Here is a 19,013-nt window from a genome sequence, read left to right as displayed (position 1 = left end):
AACATTTTAAAGTCCTAGTGTGATGGATCAACTTCCGGGGCACCAGTGGTCCATGGGTGAATATCGGTTTAAGCCATCAATCGGCCCCACACCTCAAGTACACGAGAAGGGATCCAAACAGATTGGAAATGTAAGCAAATTATAAACCTCCTTGTCCAATTTTTCTAACTTGGAGGGAACAGCAGGCTGATCGCTGCAAGATCGAGGATTGTTGGTTAGTTGCAACACAGCAAAAATACAATTGCCCAATGATGAAAGGGACTGTCCAGTCAAGATTGTATAAACATATATGCTTTATTATGATCATATCGCGGTTCTAGCACACTACAAAATACAACCCACCCTGTAAAGGAACACAGAGGACAGACAGTTTCACAGAGGAAAGGGATGCACTCTGGATACTGACAAGGAGGTAGTCGGTAAAGCAATCAGTCTTAACTGTTCAAGGTTATTTCCCTTCAGCACGTAGGGAGCAAGGGGTCGTAAATGTCACTACGGGCCTTCAGAGAAGGACCACAGAGACAGAACCACAACGTACCTGGTGCTTGAGATGATCTTGATGCTCGACAGTGCCAAGTCTGTTCCAGGATGCCTTGCAGCTCCTGCGACAAGTACAAGGCGGGAGACGGCTGCGGCTATCAGGTGGCAGGCAGTTGGGCAAGCAAGGCTAGACTGACGGCTGCAGGCTGACCTACATGGTGGCTCAGGGTCAATAATTGTCTATGTGCTGGTTGGGGGGGATCCAGAACGCTGGTTGAGGCATCTCAGACGGCTCTGGTGACTGCGGCGTGACAAGTCGGTGGTGCAGCCGATCGTGGTTCGGGGCCTCGACTGCCTCGAAGATGTCCTTAAAAGATGAAAAGTGCTTGATGCTTGTTGTGGTGGCACTCCTAACGTCTTTGCTGGGCACGTATCTTCCTTTAAGGTGGACGGGCCAAAGCTGAGGAGAGTGTTTGCAGGCAACACCCTTGTTGTTTAGTCAGAGCTTACTGGCAGAACCTAGCAGGGCATGATGTGTGCTGGCTGGGTACCGGTTCTGGAGCTGCTGGATGGGTCCTCTGAGGTTGCTATCTTCCTGTTTTGCCTGTGAGATGTTTAGGGGAGGGATCTTGCTTCCCTCTTGGAACTCCTGGCCTTCCTTCACAGGTGGAAGCCTTAAGGCAGACTGTACCTTCAGCCAGGGTCCAAATGAGTCCTTCTTACACCTTTCAAAGTCATCAGATCTGCTAAGAAGGGAGCTCGGCCCTCCTTTAAAGCCAAATGCAGCCCAGTCATTGGTGCAGGCTAAGCATACCTTAAGGAACCAACACTGGGTCCCCACCAACAATCTTCTGTTATTCATGAGGTAATAACCAGAGTACTCTGCAACAGGACAGGTAAGGGGTGACAACATGTACTACCAAGTCCCAACCATCTTCATGCCTGTCGTGGATCAAAGTGTCTGGTCAATTGAGCTCTCTGTGCCTCCTCATCAAAGCACATGTCCCCCTTGAAGTTTGTGGCAAGAACAGACTTTGTCGCCATCATATTGCATACTTCTTCCCTCTGAAAGGGGGTCCCCCTGCAGGGGTTTCTTACTGTAAACGGCTATCCCAGACATGCCATTCACTGCCCTTCAAACAGAAGGATGGGAGCTGGTTTCAAGTTGACACATAGCATATCAGAGGTGTTGGTTTCCTGTCCCCTTTTGTCAGTTCTGCAAACAGGCCTCTTGCAGGCCTGTTCAATTAACTCATCAGTATGTGCTGCCACCAGAAGAACTTTGACAATATGATCCATGGAGCCTTTGATTTTTAATTAGGCTGGCCATGGCAAGGGGAATGTGTTGCCTTCCCCCTTCCTGAGATGCTTTCATGTACTCTTGGATGTCACATTCCAGCTAAATGTGTCAGGGAGGACTGAGCCTGTAGGCTGTGTACCCCCCAGAGTACAGACGACTGTGTTTGTTGTGCGAGGAGGAGAGGAAAATGTGTGCAGATTAGCCCCACACATTTTCTGATGTTGATCTCCCATCCTTCATTTTCATTATAAAGCTTAAAAAAAGCCCAGGTGAAGGCACACTCCCCGTGCGGATGGTCGAATTCCCAACAGACATCATGTAACTGGTTGAAGTCTCAGCATACAGCAGTTCTGCTTTGATTCTTCGTGGTCTTGGAACTTTGTAGTCAAGTTCTAACATGTATCCTTTTTACTGTTCTCGCTTGGTATCGGGAACTTTTTCTCCCACTTCCAGCCATCCTCCCATTCAATTACTCTTCCTTGCTTTTATTTGAGGTTCTCCTGGGATGGCCCTCTGTGGATACTTGCCCTTGTCATTTCTTTACCCTTGAAGAGCATATGCAACCCGCTAGTCTTGGTTCTACTCAGCATGTCCTAGTTCTCCCTGACTAGTCCCTCGTGCACACCTCCCAGTGAAGGAAACCTTTTGCAAGTTTCTGTGGTCCCAGCATTTGCCGTTCCTCCTCTACATCCTGCAGAACACCCTAGATCTCGTGTTATCAGAAGTGTCTCACACTACATCCTCACTTCTGCTTATGAGCTCTGTGTCCAACATTTGCAGGCCTCCTCTGCGCATTCTGTCTTCGTGGAATAGCTGTCTCCCTCCCACCCCCTGCAGCAACCCTGCAGCTCTGCTGGGTTCATTCTTGCAGTCGTTTTCTCTCTGGCATGGGGGGGGGTCGAATGATTTGTTCATGGGGAGGAATATTGGCAATCCTCTGGTTTGTGCCACTAACCTAACACACCGCACAGCAATGTTGGAGGTCCTGGCAGCAGAAGAGCGCAGAAGTAGGCAGGTAACCTGTGCCATAGACTTGACACCAGAGGCCACAGCCTTGCACATTGAAGAGGGTTACATTGAATCCTGACAACGTCACTTGCTGCCTTAAATTTGTAGTAGCTTTGTGTGGAAATGATTGCAATTATTACCGCTGTAGACATGCCTTTTTATGTGCATAGGTTTGTCTTCTGCATGTCCAGGTTAGTGTAAAAAAGTTTCACCTCTTCCCATAGCATTGGTGAGCCCCCTCCCACCCCCCGATCGATAATACACATTTATGTTGAAAGTTCCCAGTTGTTCAGAGTCCTCTAAATACATGATGGGGGCGTTCACCCTGGTTTGTTTTCTTGTCCTAGACTTGCAGGCTAGTTTATAATTATAATGACCGCTACCCTCATGGCGAGAACTTGACGTTCACCGATGTGATCACCCGATACCAAGGGAACTACACATGCGTTCTGGTGTTTGAAGACAATGGCAAGAAGTTCACCCTCACCAGGACCAGCTCCATGAAGGTGATCGGTAAGGAGGCGGGGGCACTATGGGAATGCGTGCTGACGCGAGTCACACTTTGTAGGAATGGTGGTGGGTGTGGTGTGTGTGTGTGGTGTGTGTGGTGTGTGGTGCATCAATGAGGGTGGTCTTAACAGGCATATTTTCTTCAGAGTCCACATGACCAGCTTTTGATTTTTAAGTTCTTAAATGTTCATTTGGTAGATGCCTGGCCTAGATGGACCTCTATCCTTGGGTTGGGGGCGAAACCGATTCCATTTAGTGGCGGAAGGGTCTCCTTCATAAGGGGAGACTACCTGGAGTAGGCATCTGTGCAGTATGGACATGTCCCTCTTGGAGGGGCATTCCACCATGATTATTTTAAAGCAAAGCTGCAGTACCCGGGCTTGTATCCCTCCCCACGTCCCCCACACCACTTCCCGATAGTCCTTTTTGAAGTGCCTTGTGCATGTGCTTCTCGGGAGGTTCAAGGAGTCTGTGGATGCAGAAGTGGTTCAGTGAAAGTTACTGGCAATCTTTAGAGCTGATGTTGTGAACTTGGAGAATTCCCTGCTCTTAAATCTAATGACTGCTAAATGTTTTTGCCAAGTGGGTGGTTGTGCACCAAATGCTTGCCATAGATATTGGGCAAGGCTTTGCCTCGTCCAATTATATTTTCTTATAAAATGGCCTTTCTGCTCTGGGGATGGTAGACTCCTTACTGGTGCCTGTGGAAATTTGGTGTAACTGGTCAATTTAGAAATCCAGTTTCAGTCCAGTGTGAGGTCTGCCAGGCTTGTGTTCTTACCCTGATACTTCTCAACTCCACATACACAAGGTTGTGAGTTCTCGAGTGTGGTTGTGAACTCAACATCCCCTACTACTCCTCCACTCCCCCCAATGTCAATAGGACAAGGACACTGGCTCTGCTGTCTTTCTGCCAAAGTGTTAGTTCTGGCCAGGGTGGGGAAGTGTTGGTGGTCTTGCTCTTTACCTAGGAGAATTTACTTTGGCCCGGACACTCGAAATGACTTCAGATTTGGGCTGTGGATTTTAACCATGGACGTTGCCATCCTGATAACCCCACTCTCTCTGCTCCATACCTGTATAATCATTGTGCTGTTAGATTACAATGCCTTTTTCCCTTGTGGGAAGTTATGGGTGATCTCGAAGTCTGGGCATGAGGGGAGCGTTTCCATGTCATGGCTTGTGATTAACATACGAGAAACTTCAAAATGCATGCTTTGTTTAGCATACATAGAAGCCAAAATACCAAGGTGGCAGTCCATTTTAACAAAAGCATTAAGGTTTGACAACTACCATAAAGTGACTCTTCTCGAAAGGCAAAGCTGTTTTTTTTCCCAAGATCATCTGGGCAGATGATACATTATGCAGCTAATGCATGCTTCGAATGGGGGCAGCCCCTTCGCGCATGCTTCGAATGGGGGCAGCCCCTTCGCGCATGCTTCGAATGGGGGCAGCCCCTTCGCGCATGCTTTAAATGGGGGCAGCAGCCCCATCTCTTATTCTTCGAATGGGGGCAGCGACCTCATCTCTTATTCTTCGAATGGGGACAGTGCCTTCTCCCTTTGAGCTTCTTTGGGTGTTTTGAGCTTGGCTCGGGATACGTCGGGAATGGCATGAGGGTCGTTTTAGCCCTAATGGGAACAGCTTCTCCACTTGAGTCAGGTAATTAAATAATGCTAAACCCTCGTTCAATAGTTACTGGTCACCCCCTCAGAAGGTCAAAGGGGCTCTGGCAATGAGTCCCTGCCCAATCAGTTGGATGTTTTAGGTTTGTCATGTTTGCCTAAATGCAGATGCCTCCCACACCCCCAGCTCTGCTGCTTACTGTCCCTACCTATTCCAAGAGCAGAGGAAGTTCCAATCTATGCCGACCCCCCCCCCCACCCCCCGCCTCCACCCACTGAATTTTTTTTAAAATAGGGCGGACCCTAATAGTTACATCACTACTTCTCTCCAAACCCCCCCCCCCCCCACCACCGATCTCTTTAGTGCATTGTGGAGGATGTCTGGTCTCTGTGATTGTCATCCGATGACCCCTGCATTGGCCAGGCCTTGACTGACTGCAAGGATGACTAGGCTTCAGGTTCTGCCCCTGCACCCCCCACCCCACGTGTATTTCCAGTAACGGGCAACATACCCTGCCGGCCCGCAGTGCCTCTTCGCATGGACCTCAAGGGGCTTATGGGGGGGGGGGGTCTGCTGACGGTCCGTGTTTGAACCGCTAGGTGGGAGTTTCTAGACGATTGAGAGCACTAACCGACAGAGGTGCTCACAAATATGGGTGGGGGAGGGGGCTTGATCTTCACTGGCTCCCCCAAGAGAACTGTTAAGTGAGTGTTTTCTAGCAACATTGGCGAGATAAGGGAAAGGGAACCCGGATGAATCCGAAACAAGGGCCATGACTTAGTCCTCACTATTAATACCCACATGGCCCTTGGAGAGCTGGAGCCAAGAGGAGTGAACCTTGGACATGTGCAGTGTCTGGGGAGCAGTGCCAGATTGCACTCCATGAACACCTGCCTCTTGAGGCAGGAGGGCAAGGAAAGTCTGGGAGATGCTGCACAGGTTTAGGGAAGACTGCTGACCTGATGAAGCGGTGGTGTCGCGGGCAATCAGTTTCATTTTCCTCCAATGCGATTCGGAAGCTGATGTTGGCACTGTGCCAGCACTACAGTTTGAGACTTGCTTGGCAAGAGTGCACTTTAATGACATTATCTGACATTCAGCCCTACGGCACAGCATTTCCTGGCGCGTTGGAAATATTGATGGCTATTTGCTTACTTTGCAGGTTCTCCACGAGATGAAAGACCACCGACCATCCTCGAGCCGAACGATAAGGTCGTCTATGAAATCGAAGCAGGTAATTAAAGACTTGGCACACAGACATGCAGTGGGGCCCAGGTTTCATATTCCCAGACCATTTATGTAAACCGTGGTCAGATGGTATGCAAGGATTGAGTAGGGACATGTCCGCCTTCGATTGCAGGAGACAATCTTGTTTTCCATGTCTTGTACCACTGCTGCGCCCCATGTGCCAGGAGGCCATCTTGTTTTCCATGTCTTGCACTGCCGCTACGCACCATGTGCCAGGAGGCCATCTTGTTTTCCATGTCTTGCACTGCCGCTGCGCACCATGTGCCAGGAGGCCATCTTGTTTTCCATGTCTTGCACTGCCGCTGCGCACCATGTGCCAGGAGGCCATCTTGTTTTCCATGTCTTGCACTGCCGCGCACCATGTGCCAGGAGGCCATCTTGTTTTCCATGTCTTGCACTGCCTCTGCGCACCATGTGCCAGGAGGCCATCTTGTTTTCCATGTCTTGCACTGCCGCTGCGCACCATGTGCCAGGAGGCCATCTTGTTTTCCATGTCTTGCACTGCCGCGCACCATGTGCCAGGAGGCCATCTTGTTTTCCATGTCTTGCACTGCCTCTGCGCACCATGTGCCAGGAGGCCATCTTGTTTTCCATGTCTTGCACTGCCGCTACGCACCATGTGCCAGGAGGCCATCTTGTTTTCCATGTCTTGCACTGCCGCTGCGCACCATGTGCCAGGAGGCCATCTTGTTTTCCATGTCTTGCACTGCCTCTGCGCACCATGTGCCAGGAGGCCATCTTGTTTTCCATGTCTTGCACTGCCGCTACGCACCATGTGCCAGGAGGCCATCTTGTTTTCCATGTCTTGCACTGCCGCTGCGCACCATGTGCCAGGAGGCCATCTTGTTTTCCATGTCTTGCACTGCCTCTGCGCACCATGTGCCAGGAGGCCATCTTGTTTTCCATGTCTTGCACTGCCGCTACGCACCATGTGCCAGGAGGCCATCTTGTTTTCCATGTCTTGTACTGCCGGTGCGCCCCATGTGCCAGGAGGCCATCTTGTTTTCCATGTCTTGCACTGCCGCTACGCACCATGTGCCAGGAGGCCATCTTGTTTTCCATGTCTTGTACTGCTGGTGCGCCCCATGTGCCGCTAGCGCTCTCGTTCTCTGCACCACTTTATACGTTCTGTGCAAGGTTGGGATGCACTGAACACCCACTGGTTTAGAGAGATTTTGATGTATTGGGATACATGTTCAACTGATCAGAAATGCAGCAAGTGTGTTTCGCTCACATCGAGTTTGCGTTCTCCCCTATCTGCAGAAAGGACTTCTTTCTGGGACATTATCGGTTGGCTTCTCTCCTCTGGCACAACTTTTTCGCTTTGGTTTCTGGAAAGTCTTCATTGTTTGTACACGCCAAAGGGGATGTGTGTCTCACTATTCTTCCAAACACATCATAGGAAATGTGCTCTCTCCCGTTTCCATTTGATAGTTTTCAGGTTGGTCATCACTTGAAAAATGTAGCCTATGGATTTCGTTTTTTTTTCTGTGTGAAGCCCTCGTTCCTTCCTTAAAAATAATCACGAAACCTTTTACCTGCATGTATTCCTGTGTAATTAGGGCACTCCTTCCGGGTTTACCTTTCAAGGGCTAGGCCTGGCTCTGGATTCCTTCCTGTACCTGCCACACCAGTGGAGACTGGTTCTTAATCCCTTCTGGCAAGGATCAAGGGCGGGGCCGTGTCACACCTCAGCATGCATTATGACAGGGACCCTTGTAGATGGGTGGTCATCGTAAAGCCAGGTGTTTCCTGCCCATCCTATGCCGTGTTTGTGTGGTTCCCGCTCAAACATCCCACTTCTTATATAATGAACATTTATGTTGCCCAATGTACCAGCATCCGGGTCTCATGTGCCAAGGCTTTTCCCCGGGCAATGTGTTGTGCCTGCGGCCGGGTTGTTTCTATGTGTCTGCAGAGGATTTGTAAAATAAATGTTTATACCCTCGCCACAGGTGGTCCTTGAGTTCCTCACTGAGTCCTGAGAAGCAGGCTTTGGTGCGACAGTCTGTGTACTGGGCATACATCTAGGTTTGGAAAGCCTACTTGTATGGCTGGGTCACAATCTATGTACTAGGGTGTTGGGTCATTTCCCTGTTTACCCATTCCTCAAGAACTTCGGCGAAAAAAGCTTTCCACGGTTATGCCGGGAATCCTGATGTACTGAACCAATCTTCAGTTTAGATCAGAATTTGAAGATTGTATTGAGGAAACTACAGTTGACTAGTTTAATGCCTTAATTTGAGCATTTTTTCGCTTCATCCCCTGCCAGTGTTGGTTAGACCAAAGATTTCCATAGGTTAAGCTTTCATCCACCTGGAACTAGGATGCCAAGCCTTGGTTCTAGTAGCTTCTGAGGTTGTAAAGACTCCAGCTGTATTGCTCAAGTGCTTTATTTTCCTTGTGGTCCTCCAAGCACTTGCAGTCCATAAAAGGGAAGGGGCAAAGCACTCCTACCGCTCTGCTCCCGGTTTATAAAATAATCAACAAAACCACAGACTCCAGATTGGCACACAACAAGTTTCAGTGTATTCTTTTGGCCTTTTGAATTTCAAGTAAAGTTGGGGCTGTAGGTACCAAGACGAGCCTAGATCCTTTGGCCCAGAGCTCCCTGGTCTCCCATTTTAGCTTCTGACTGTCCCAAGGAATTCTCAATCCCACCATGTAGTTGTCAGAGCTCACTTTATTGGGGGTTTGTTCCTCCCACGGTTTAACCACAGCATGTACAGATGTTCCTTGTTTTCACTGACTGGACCTGGGAGGTCTCTTCTCCAGCTGCAGCGACAGTCGTCTCGGGCATGGTTTTACCCGCAGCTACTTCTTACCCAGCTGCCGCATCTAAGGCTATGATGATTTCATGTTGCATCGAGTCCACAGCCTCATGATACTCTACCTTCTCCTGTCCAGGTTCGTTTTGAAAGCCCACCTAAAGAGGGTCAATCAGCATCTTCAGTTAAACCCGCCAACGGTTTTCCTTAAAAGCAGTCTTCACCCATGCACTTGCACACCAAGACGGGGTGTGTGGTGGGCGGGGGGGGGGGTCTAGTTGTTTAAACACAAACTAGTATGGAAAGTAAAGCTGAGATGGATACCAACCACCGGGGGTGAGACCAGCCTTTCAGTATGTGACGAAATCCCCTACCTTATGGACAGTCCGTACCCCCCCCCCCCAATCTCCCCTGGGGTCTCTCCATTGGTGACCCCAAGACCCGCCAGAGAAATCGGAGAGAAAGAACCACCATACTCTGGAAGGAGCCCGAAATGCCTACTAACCCAGACCCAAACACTCGATGATAAAACCAAATCCTTTCCTTTTTAAGGCAATGACAGTTCGCCATTTTGACAATGGGTTCAGTAAATGCATCCCTCCAGTAACACTGGTGAACACTCATTCTTACAAGATCATGGGATCTCTACAAATCCAAGAGAAATAAACAAATGTTGGTTTCTTCTGTGAGGATTGATGTAAACATGCCTTGTTCTCCCGCTCCACTAAGCATTGCAGGAGATTTTAATGATGCAGTTTTACAACAGACAGTGGACACTTGGTAATGTAGACACATCGTTCCCCTGGCTTTCCACAGGTAGAAATTTGCTCCACATGCCGGGGAAACAGAAGGGCTCAATTCTGGGTCGATCACCTCTGCCCGGCTTCCAGAGGGAGGGAAGGGGCACACTTGCATATCTAGTAATGATTACAAAATGAGGACTGGCCTTGGAATAACCTCGGGTTAGTTCCCGTGCATAGCACATGACAGCAGGAACTTGGCCCAATGACAGACCATCCCAGCTCACTCATCCCAGGTGAACATCGGATCAGCAAGCACCACCCAAGTGGAGGAGAGATCACCATTTTAATGGCATACAGCCCAGTTAGTCAATGCAATGCCTTGGGAGATCTGACAAAAGAGCAGACCATGGGAAAATAATGCCCTGGATACCTAGTCCCAGAAGGGCTGAACCATGAAGTCCAAGGAGGAGACACTGCTACTTGGTAAGGGGGAAGAGGTTAGGTCGGAGGAAGAGCTTGTGGTGCTGGATGCAGGGGTGTAGTCGTTTTCTGGAGCCTGGTGGGAGGTCCTGGTGTATGTGAGAGAAAGAAAGTGCTTGGTAGCGGAGACAGATCACTCTGAAGAGTAATGCGAGTGCTACCACCTGAAAGAGGAAAATACTAATATTGTGCCGGAAAGAGCTTACTTAAGCAGGACAGTGGTGGGAAATGGGCTGTTGGAGAGCACATTGGACATTTGTTTTAGGGAGCAGGAAGAGTGGAGACCTAGGAGAGGAGAAAGGAGGCTACTTGAACACAAGGAAGATTGCAGTGAGAAGTAGACGTTGCTGCAGACAAAGGGGTACTGTTGGCAGGAGTTGGAAAAGGTTGACATCAGAGGGAAGAAGATACTGAACGGTTAAAGTAGGTGGACCAGTGGGTTGTAGAGGTGTGCAGTGCCCAAGTCTCTACCAAACCCCTACCAGGGTGCACAGGGTTTCATCTTGAAGGACCAGCCTCGGGCCCAGTATATCAGGAAATCCTTGCTGGACCTCCATGTGTGTGCCTAAAGCAACCTGGAAGGAAGTAGTGAGGAGGAGGACTAACATGTAACTGCCCGAGAGCCTTGGGGCCATGGCTGGGAAAATATCTATGGCCGGAGCAAAAGGACCAGGCGACCCCATTAATCCTACTGGGAGGAGCAATTACACCCCTCTCCCCCTCCCCGTCCCACTCCCCTTATGGAGGGACCTAGAAATGTTGGGAGCACTTCGATTTGCAGCAGCCCCCCCTGGCTTTTAATGTTTTTGGTTTGATTCATGGACGTTGACCAGACCAGACATTTCCCCATCTGTCCCCCTTCAGAGCAAGAGGAGGGGGAAGCCTCCTGTTGCCCATTTTGTAGAGAGACTTGCCCTTCTCTTACATTGCACCCCGCCACTTGTAAACCTATCATCCTGGCATCTTGGTCATTGAGACTTGCCTCCATCCTAAAACATTATGTTCAGTTTGTATTACAAGGTTAATAGGTTGAAAGGGAAAGGTTAATGAAAAGCCCTTAAATCCTACTTGGTGTCCGAGTCTCAGTTCTGGGAGCAATGTGACAAGCTATCGTGGTGCCCGCCTTTCATGCATACCTTAGACAGTGAAGCACCACCCACACCTTCTGAACAGGTCTTTGTTGGCATTTGATCACCAGATGTGTTGACTACTGAGCTGTGCTTTTAGTTTAAGATTTGGCAGAATGTGTCCTGTCAAGTCAAGTCCCCAGGTACTTGGGCTTTTCAAGGAAGTTAATCCTAAGTGGTGGATCACGTCCAATGATCTCACGGGTCACATACAATTCCCAACCGGCTATCATTTTAAAACCGCAGACACTGGTAATTCTGGTCACCTGCACATATCCACTTGCTCTCATTTGATTTTTTTAGCATTTTAATAGTGTATACCTTGCCCCAGTATTTTTAAGGTTTGGTGGTTGTCGGGTAAAAACATTTAAATTAGTAAAAGTTCCAAAACCTCCAATCTTCAGTTTAGTAATTCCTATGTGGATATTCCCCAGAATTGGAGGTTGTTGCAGTGAGTCTGTGAAACTCCCAGACTCCTGTATGGAGAACCTGGGACCAAAAGTTTGCCGATCCGATAGGTGACGGACAGGAGCCGACTGACCCTTGTAGTAGACCTCTGCCTGCAAAGCACTTCGAAGGTGGCTGTCAAGCAGAGGCCTCTAGGATATAACTTGCCAGCACCACGTTGCGCTTGCTACTGCGACCGTAGTCTTGCGTTATACCTGCCGGCCACAGTGTCCACCTTGTATCCTGTTTGGTGCTTCGGGATTGAGGACTCAAACTCCTGTGCGAGTTGCACCAGCCTTCCCCGCACTGACCTTCACATGTCATGACCCTTCCTACCTCTTTCCCTAGCGCGGGCTAGCTTTTGCACGTGGTCCTTTGTTCCTCCTGCCACAGTCACCCGAGTCATCTGACTCCCCAAGACTGGTGAACTGCTCCCATAGAACCCTGCATTTTCTGTAATGCCAGCCACTAAGTGTTTCGTAAACCTGCATAATGAGCCAGTATAACTTGGGCAAATATTCTGTTTGATCTCCGAGGTATTCACCCAACTGGACAATTTAGCATTTTAACAACAATGTGTTCTGTTACGAAGTCTTTACTCTTATTAATTTATGAACTCTCTATATTAGTTCATATAGTAGTACCCTTTTAGAGGCAAAATACTTTATAGTGTTAACACTGCTTATTAAAATTGGTTGATTTACTTAATTTTCTCCAAACCAGCCAGAATAATGAATGGGCTGAGCCAGCCATGTGATGAGGCAGCGGTTGAAGGATGGCTCTGCTTGCTGTGAGACTCGAACCCTAGGGACCACGTTGAGTGTGCACGCAGGCAGGGCATTGGACCAAGTTTGCCCGATGCTCGGCCTTCATTCACTGGAGATGCCTTTTGAAGGTGTGATAAGTGCCATTATACTATTGCTTGAATGTAAGAATCAAATCAAGGTCTACAATGTTATGCCGGATGAAATCCCAATAGCTTGTGGTACCACACAAGGCTGCCCTTGTGTAACCTGTCGGCTACGAACCTTAGGATTATCAGTCCTGAACGGGCAGCCAGGATATACAGGGCAGATGTGAAGTTGCATCTGTTTGCTGATAACATGATCCTCTTCATGGGAAAACCAAAGAGCACCTGCCCTGTTGCTTACAGTCCTGTATCAAGCTATGGAGTCTATTGGGGCGAGGGGTGGATCTAATGTAATGACCATGAGCCACAGCGATTGCATTTCGAGGGGTGTAAAGTGTCAATTTAAGGGTGGCCACCGATAGTGCCATATACCAGGAGATCCATTTTCCAGAAGATCAGCTAAAGACTGTAGCGGTCAGCATGGCTCAGCTGACGCGTGTAATCGTGAACGGTGGGCTTTGTGGAAACATAAATCTAATACAAGTTCTAGTTTCACAGCAAATTCTATACATCATCTCAAATGTACACTCTGTAATCCCTAAAACTAAATTCCTTCAGATGGATTAGGTTATCTGGTACTTTGCCATGAAGGGGAGAACACCCGGGCAGCCACTGGCCAAGATGGAAACGCCTGTGAGCACACAGTGATACGCATCTCTCCCTACATTGACTACTGTGACTCCACTGGAAATGCTCTCAAATGCTAGCAAGGCCTAGAGTGGGCTGGTTTCATCTTGAAAGAGTAACTCTGAAAGATTCCTTCTACAGCTCAACTATTGCAAGTTGGCGAAGTAACGAGTGAGCTTGCGCATTGCAAGTGGAATCCTAAGAACAGGTCAAAAGGCAGATTGTGACCTACAGAGCCCACCAGGTCCCCCGACTGTGCCGCAGCCTGAATATCGATATTGAGATGGAAATTGGAGCAGATCGCTCAAGTTTCCTCTGGTAATCCAGCCACCTGCGTTAGACGAACTGGCCCTCAAGCCAATGCAAGGTGATCATGGTGAGATTTGCGGCCACTCACTGAGCTCTCGAACACTTTAGATTTCAAACCTGATGCGACTCCATGATCCCCAGCTATCAACAAAAATATCAAATTATTATAATGTTTTTATGCCAGTAGTTGGAATAACCAGAGCAAGAGTGGGGCATGCATATTTAAACTAGGCATGCCTCGGGGCAAAGGTTGACAGCCTGTGGTATAGTGACCCATGCTGGAGTCCATATCACCTCCTGAATTTAAGGATTCTATGTTCTGAAGGGTTTGACCAAGCAGTGCAGCTCCCACTTTCCAGACATCCACAGCAAGTGCTATATTCACACTGGAAGGACACGGGTGCTGCGCAATGTTAATCTGCAAGACTTGAGCCGCTTTCATGAAGGTGGTATTCAAACCTTTTCATACTGAGCCCCCTTGGAAGTAAACATATGGCTTCGTGCCCCCCACCCCAGGGGGCCCAAAGGAGGTCCAGAGGTGCCCCAGATGCTTTAAAATACAAGCAGATGTTTACAGCTCATATCTTCTATTAAACACTCGCCATAATCCCTTTTCAAAGTTTCAAAGAGTCTGGGGCCCCCTGGACATCCTTTGGGCTCCCATAACGGGGCCAGCCACTCAGTTTGAAGACCACTGATTTAAGATATTTGAAAAGGTATTCAGACAGGACCTTGCTTGGGGAGGGGGGTGCAGGAGGTGGAGGCAGTGGCAGATTAGGATGGAACACCTTATCTGTGCAGATAATGTAGTGGTTGTATGCACCAGAATTGGCCCGGGGAGAGTAAAACCTGTTAATCCAAAAGGCACAAGACCTCCAGGGCCAGTCATCAGAGTGCATGAGAACAGGGGAGACCTGTAAACTGTAGTGCACTAACCTAACTGTGATTATAAGTTGCACTATGTTGACAAAAGTGCACCTCTCAATGCGAGGCCCTCGTATTCAGTTTGTTGACTTGGGGTAAGGAGCATGTAACCTATTTTCTATATGTATTTTGTCCTCCGGTTGCCAGGAGACCAGGCTCACCTCCCTTGCGAGGTCCTCTTTTCCTTCGTGAAGGGTTCTCGCACGGACGTCTGGTGGACCATTAATGGAAAGAATGCAGGAGATGCGATGGACCCCAGGATCAATATCACCAGCAGGTGAGCTATCTTATCTGGCATTTCTAGAGCGTGTTTTCTGTCATTGGTTTGGTCTTGGAAGCCGTGATGGCTTTTTGGCTCTGCATTGCTGTAGGAGATACGACCGATCCCGGGATCAATGCCGCCAGCAGGTGAGCTATCTTCAGTTATGTGGTATTTCTAGAGCATGTTTTCCGTCATTGGTGTGGTCTTGGAAGCTGCAACAGCTTTTTGGCTCTGCATCACTGTAGGAGATACGACGGATCCCGGGATCAATGCCACCAGCAGGTGAGCTTTGCTATGTTGTGTAGCATTTTTGGAGTGTGCAATCTGCCATTGGTGTCCTCTTGGAGGCGGTGCAACGCTGTGGAGGGACTCAATGCGACGGCAGGATAAATGGCACCAGCAGGTCCGCTGTTCCTTATTATTGCTACAGCTCTGCCGTTGGTGTGGTCTTCTAAGCGGTGATGGCTGTTTGGTGGTGCATCGCTGCAGCAGCTGTAGACCCACTGTCTCCAACCTTTTCTGTAATTGGATAAATCGGATGAACAATTACTAACAAACATACATCCTTCCACTGACCCTGTTCTATCTGGCTGTGTCCCGCCCGGAGCACCTCACGGGACAGGGAGGCCTACTTTCAAAGATGGATCGTGTTCAGATTCTTTTATGAGGGTGGTCCAGTCCACTGGTAGAGGCTGCAGGTGATGACTCGCGTAGTTGATGTACGCATCTGCGATGGAGGGTTCTGCCTGCGTTGGCTCAGTGGGGTGTCTTGATAGTCTACTGTGTTTTTTTTTTTGTCTTTGCCTGTGCGGTGTATGTCAAATTTGTAGTCCTGTAGCCACAGGCCCCAGCGTGCTATTCGGACATTCTTACTTTCGGGTCACTGTAGATCACCAGGAGAGCTTGGTGGTCCATGACAACGGTGAAAGCCTTGCCATATGAGAAAAGGTGGAAATATTCACAGGCCCAGACGACGGCTAGGCTTTCCTTTTCTGATAGGGAGTATGCATGTTCTGTGCATGTGAGATTCCTACTTGCGTATGCCATGATGAGGTATTGCTCGTGTCCATAGGGTGCAGCTGCATCAATATAGCCCCCAGACCGACGGGGCTGGCATCAATTATTACTTCTTTTTTCCTGCATTGAAATACGCCATATCCTCGGCCTTAGATGTTGTTGCGAATAGTGTCGAAAGCATGCCGACGGTCCGTTGACCATTCAAAGGGTTGGTCTTTCCACTTGAGTAGTCGGAGAGGGGTGCTGAATGTCGCATAATCTTGGAGGTAGCTTGAGCAGTAGCTCGCGAGTTCCAGGAATGAGCGGAGTTCAGAGACATTCTGTGGTGGCTGGGCAGTGTTCACTGCAGCCACCTTTTCTGGGTCGGGTCGCATCCCCTTCTCTGAGATGTGCCTGAAGAACCTAAGTGAACCCTTCTGGAATTTGCATTTGGCTTTGTTGAAGTTCAATCTGGCTGCTTCAAGTGCTGTGCTTATTCTGTGAAGTGCTGTGTTATGTTCTTTAGTTTTGCCAAATGCAAGGACGTCATCTGAATAGTTGAGGCAGTTGGGGACATGCCTTATGACTTTATGAATTTCGTCTTGAAACATGTACGCGGCAGACCAGATGCTGAAACGGAGCCGTTTGCATTGGAAGGGACCCAGATGTGTTACAAAGGCCGTGATGTAGCGTGCATCGGGAGCGATTTCAAGCTGATATCCTTTTGTGAGGTCTAGCTTGGAGAAATACTTTGCGGCATGTAATAGGTGGATCATGTCGGTTATCCTGGGTGCCTGGTGTCTTGCATGCTCAATTGCTTTGTTTGCGCTCGTCTTGTCCACTCATTGTCTGATGGAACCGTCCGGTGACTTTTTAGGGACAGGGACTATTGGTGATACCCAGGGTGTGGATGGGACTATTGGTGATACCCAGGGTGTGGGGCCTGTCACTGGTTCGATGGCATGTTGCTTCAATAGCTTGTTAATCTCTTCTTCAACTTGCCATTGTATGTTGATGGGTATGCCACTGTAGTGTTGGGCTACTGTCTTGACGTCTGGTTGATGTGAAGTTGAATTTTTTGGTTTTTGAGTTTCCCCAGTCCTCGGAACAATATAGGGAACACCATCTCGATGTCCTCCAGCCTCACAAAGTATTCAGTTGGTACAGGATGTGTACAAGGCCCATCTCTATGGCTGTTTTGAAACAGAGGATGCATCCACTGTTTACCTCGGTCTTGAGTCTGTGCAGTGGGATTTCCAGTGTGAGCTTTGTGGGTGCACGTGGCAGAGATAACTCTGTTGCATGGTAGTGGGGAAGTCGGCCTGTATGGGTGCGCCGCTTGAGCTTCAGGTGCCGGTGGAGTGACTTGTAGGCTTCTTCGCTTATATTTACCGCTGCTCCGGTGTCTGAGAAATTCCAGTGAGCTATCGTTGAGCATGACGACCGGACTATGTTTCGCATGTTGTTGTTCAGCACCCAAACATATCCCTTTTTGCGCTGGTCATGACCTGACAAAAACGAGTCGCTACTGGAGGGTGACCTCATCTTGATGTATCGGACGTATCGCATGCGGCCCCCATGTCTTGGACCATCCGACGGCATTTGGTCTTCCGGTGCGTGTGGTTTGCTGTACACCTGCTCGTCCTTCTTGCGTCTTCTGGGTGTGTCAGGCCAGGCCTCGTCTGGACTCACTAGTGTCGGCCTCCACTGTTCTGAGTGATCATCTGCTGGCTGAGGGCAGTGGTGCATTTTTACATACAGCACAAAAGTGGTCGTTGCCACTGCAGGTATCACATTTTTGTCCAACAGAGGGGCATTCCCCTTTATGAGGGTGTCAATATCCACATCTGAAGCACGTGGCGTCCGAGCATCAGGCCGGAAAGTTTGGGGTGGTCTGTAGTTTGCCTTGGACTGTATGGTGACCTTGCCCAGTTTGTCCAGCTGTGACTAGACTGCCGCTTTCATCCATGCCAAAGCTAGAATCTCCTCCCGTGAGCTCTGTTTTTGCAGTAGCTTCTTCCGGAATGCTTGGGTGTCCCATCCGGCGATGACCTGGGATCTTAGAGCCTCTTCGCTAGAGTATTGATGGAATTTGCAGTGTTTCGGCTTTATTCTGTGTCTCATGACCGAGTTGTCTAGGGATTCACCATTGTTTTGGCTCGTCGTATGAAAGCTTTGTCTCTCATAGTCAACGTTGGCATGAGGTGCAAAGTATTCTGCTAGTTTTGTGTGGAGGTTCTGGAATGTTGCTGTGCCGAGGTTGAGAATTTCCCCTGTAATGTCCCTGACTGCATGGCCAACAGCCATAGAGGGCTTGTTTTTTTTAGCCTCTCGTCATCGTTGAGCCCTATGTCTCCCACGTAAAATTTGAAGTCTCTTAACCATATTGCCCAGCGTGGCTCAAGGTTGGTCATGTCAAATGTGTGTGGTAGGTGTAAAATCTGTGTTCCCCCCGCCTGAGGGAAGGGAAGGTCTCGAGGCACCACCTCCAGAAGTGGAGGCAACGTGGTCTCCCGACATGTGGATGCTGGTCTGTTCTGTGTGTACTTAATGGCTTGTTCCATTGCGGGGGCATTCCTGCCACCTTGCCTCTCTGCTGTTGCCCCCAGTGTAGGTCCCTGTGTGCACTCGCTCTTTTTTGTTTTTCTTTACTCACTTTTTGCCTTGCGTGGCCCTTGTTCACTTTATTTGTCCGGGCCCAGGCGTGTCCCGCTGCAGCCGCTCATCCCATGGTGCACAGGTGCTTGTGGGGCTGCTTGTCTCCCCTCCCCCACTGTACCTTGTAATGGCGCACTTGGGCTGTGTGTCCTGCGCTGACGTGCGTAAGCCATACTCGACGGCACCCTCCTTTGTTGCGGCCTTGCTGGGGTGCGGGCAGGACGGCCGAAACCGCGCAGTCGGGTGATGAGCAGCTTGGCTCACGTCCACTGGTGTCCTTGGACAGTCGAGGTGTGGGTCCTGCCTTGGGCCACCTTCGTCGCCAGTGTTCTATCTGTCCGTGTCCCGAGGGCTACTTTCAAAGATGAGACATACAAAGACTGGTGCAAGTAAATTGCGTCTTTATTGCACACCAAGTGTCTTTACCCCGCCCTTCTCCCCAGCCCAATGTCACTTCCTATAGTCTTGACCCAAATGGGGCAGGGCTACATGCCCTATTTCTGGCATGACCGACCCCTTAAATGAAAGGATTTTAAATTCTCTCCCGGAGTAACAACCCCTTCATGCCTAACAGCCTGGAATGGTTTTGA

At 49.3% G+C, this 19,013-nt stretch overlaps 1 protein-coding gene across 4 annotated transcripts in view; it reads left to right on the top strand.

Moving 5' to 3' along the window:
* Positions 1–19,013, top strand: part of IL1RAP (interleukin 1 receptor accessory protein) — a 681,332-nt gene that overhangs the window by 500,728 nt on the left and 161,591 nt on the right. For all 4 annotated transcript variants that reach the window (XM_069617446.1, XM_069617447.1, XM_069617444.1 and 1 more), the window contains exons 5-7: positions 3,136–3,301; positions 6,087–6,158; positions 14,655–14,784. In XM_069617446.1, the coding sequence (XP_069473547.1) occupies positions 3,136–3,301; positions 6,087–6,158; positions 14,655–14,784 (368 nt within the window). The remainder of the gene's footprint in view (positions 1–3,135; positions 3,302–6,086; positions 6,159–14,654; positions 14,785–19,013) is intronic.

Source organism: Ambystoma mexicanum, chromosome 10 (genome assembly GCF_040938575.1).
Source record: "Ambystoma mexicanum isolate Mex_15411 chromosome 10, UKY_AmexF1_1, whole genome shotgun sequence".
Lineage (NCBI taxonomy): Eukaryota > Metazoa > Chordata > Amphibia > Caudata > Ambystomatidae > Ambystoma > Ambystoma mexicanum.
The sequence above is the reverse complement of the archived record's forward strand: the minus strand, read 5'-3'. Positions and strand labels throughout refer to the sequence as shown.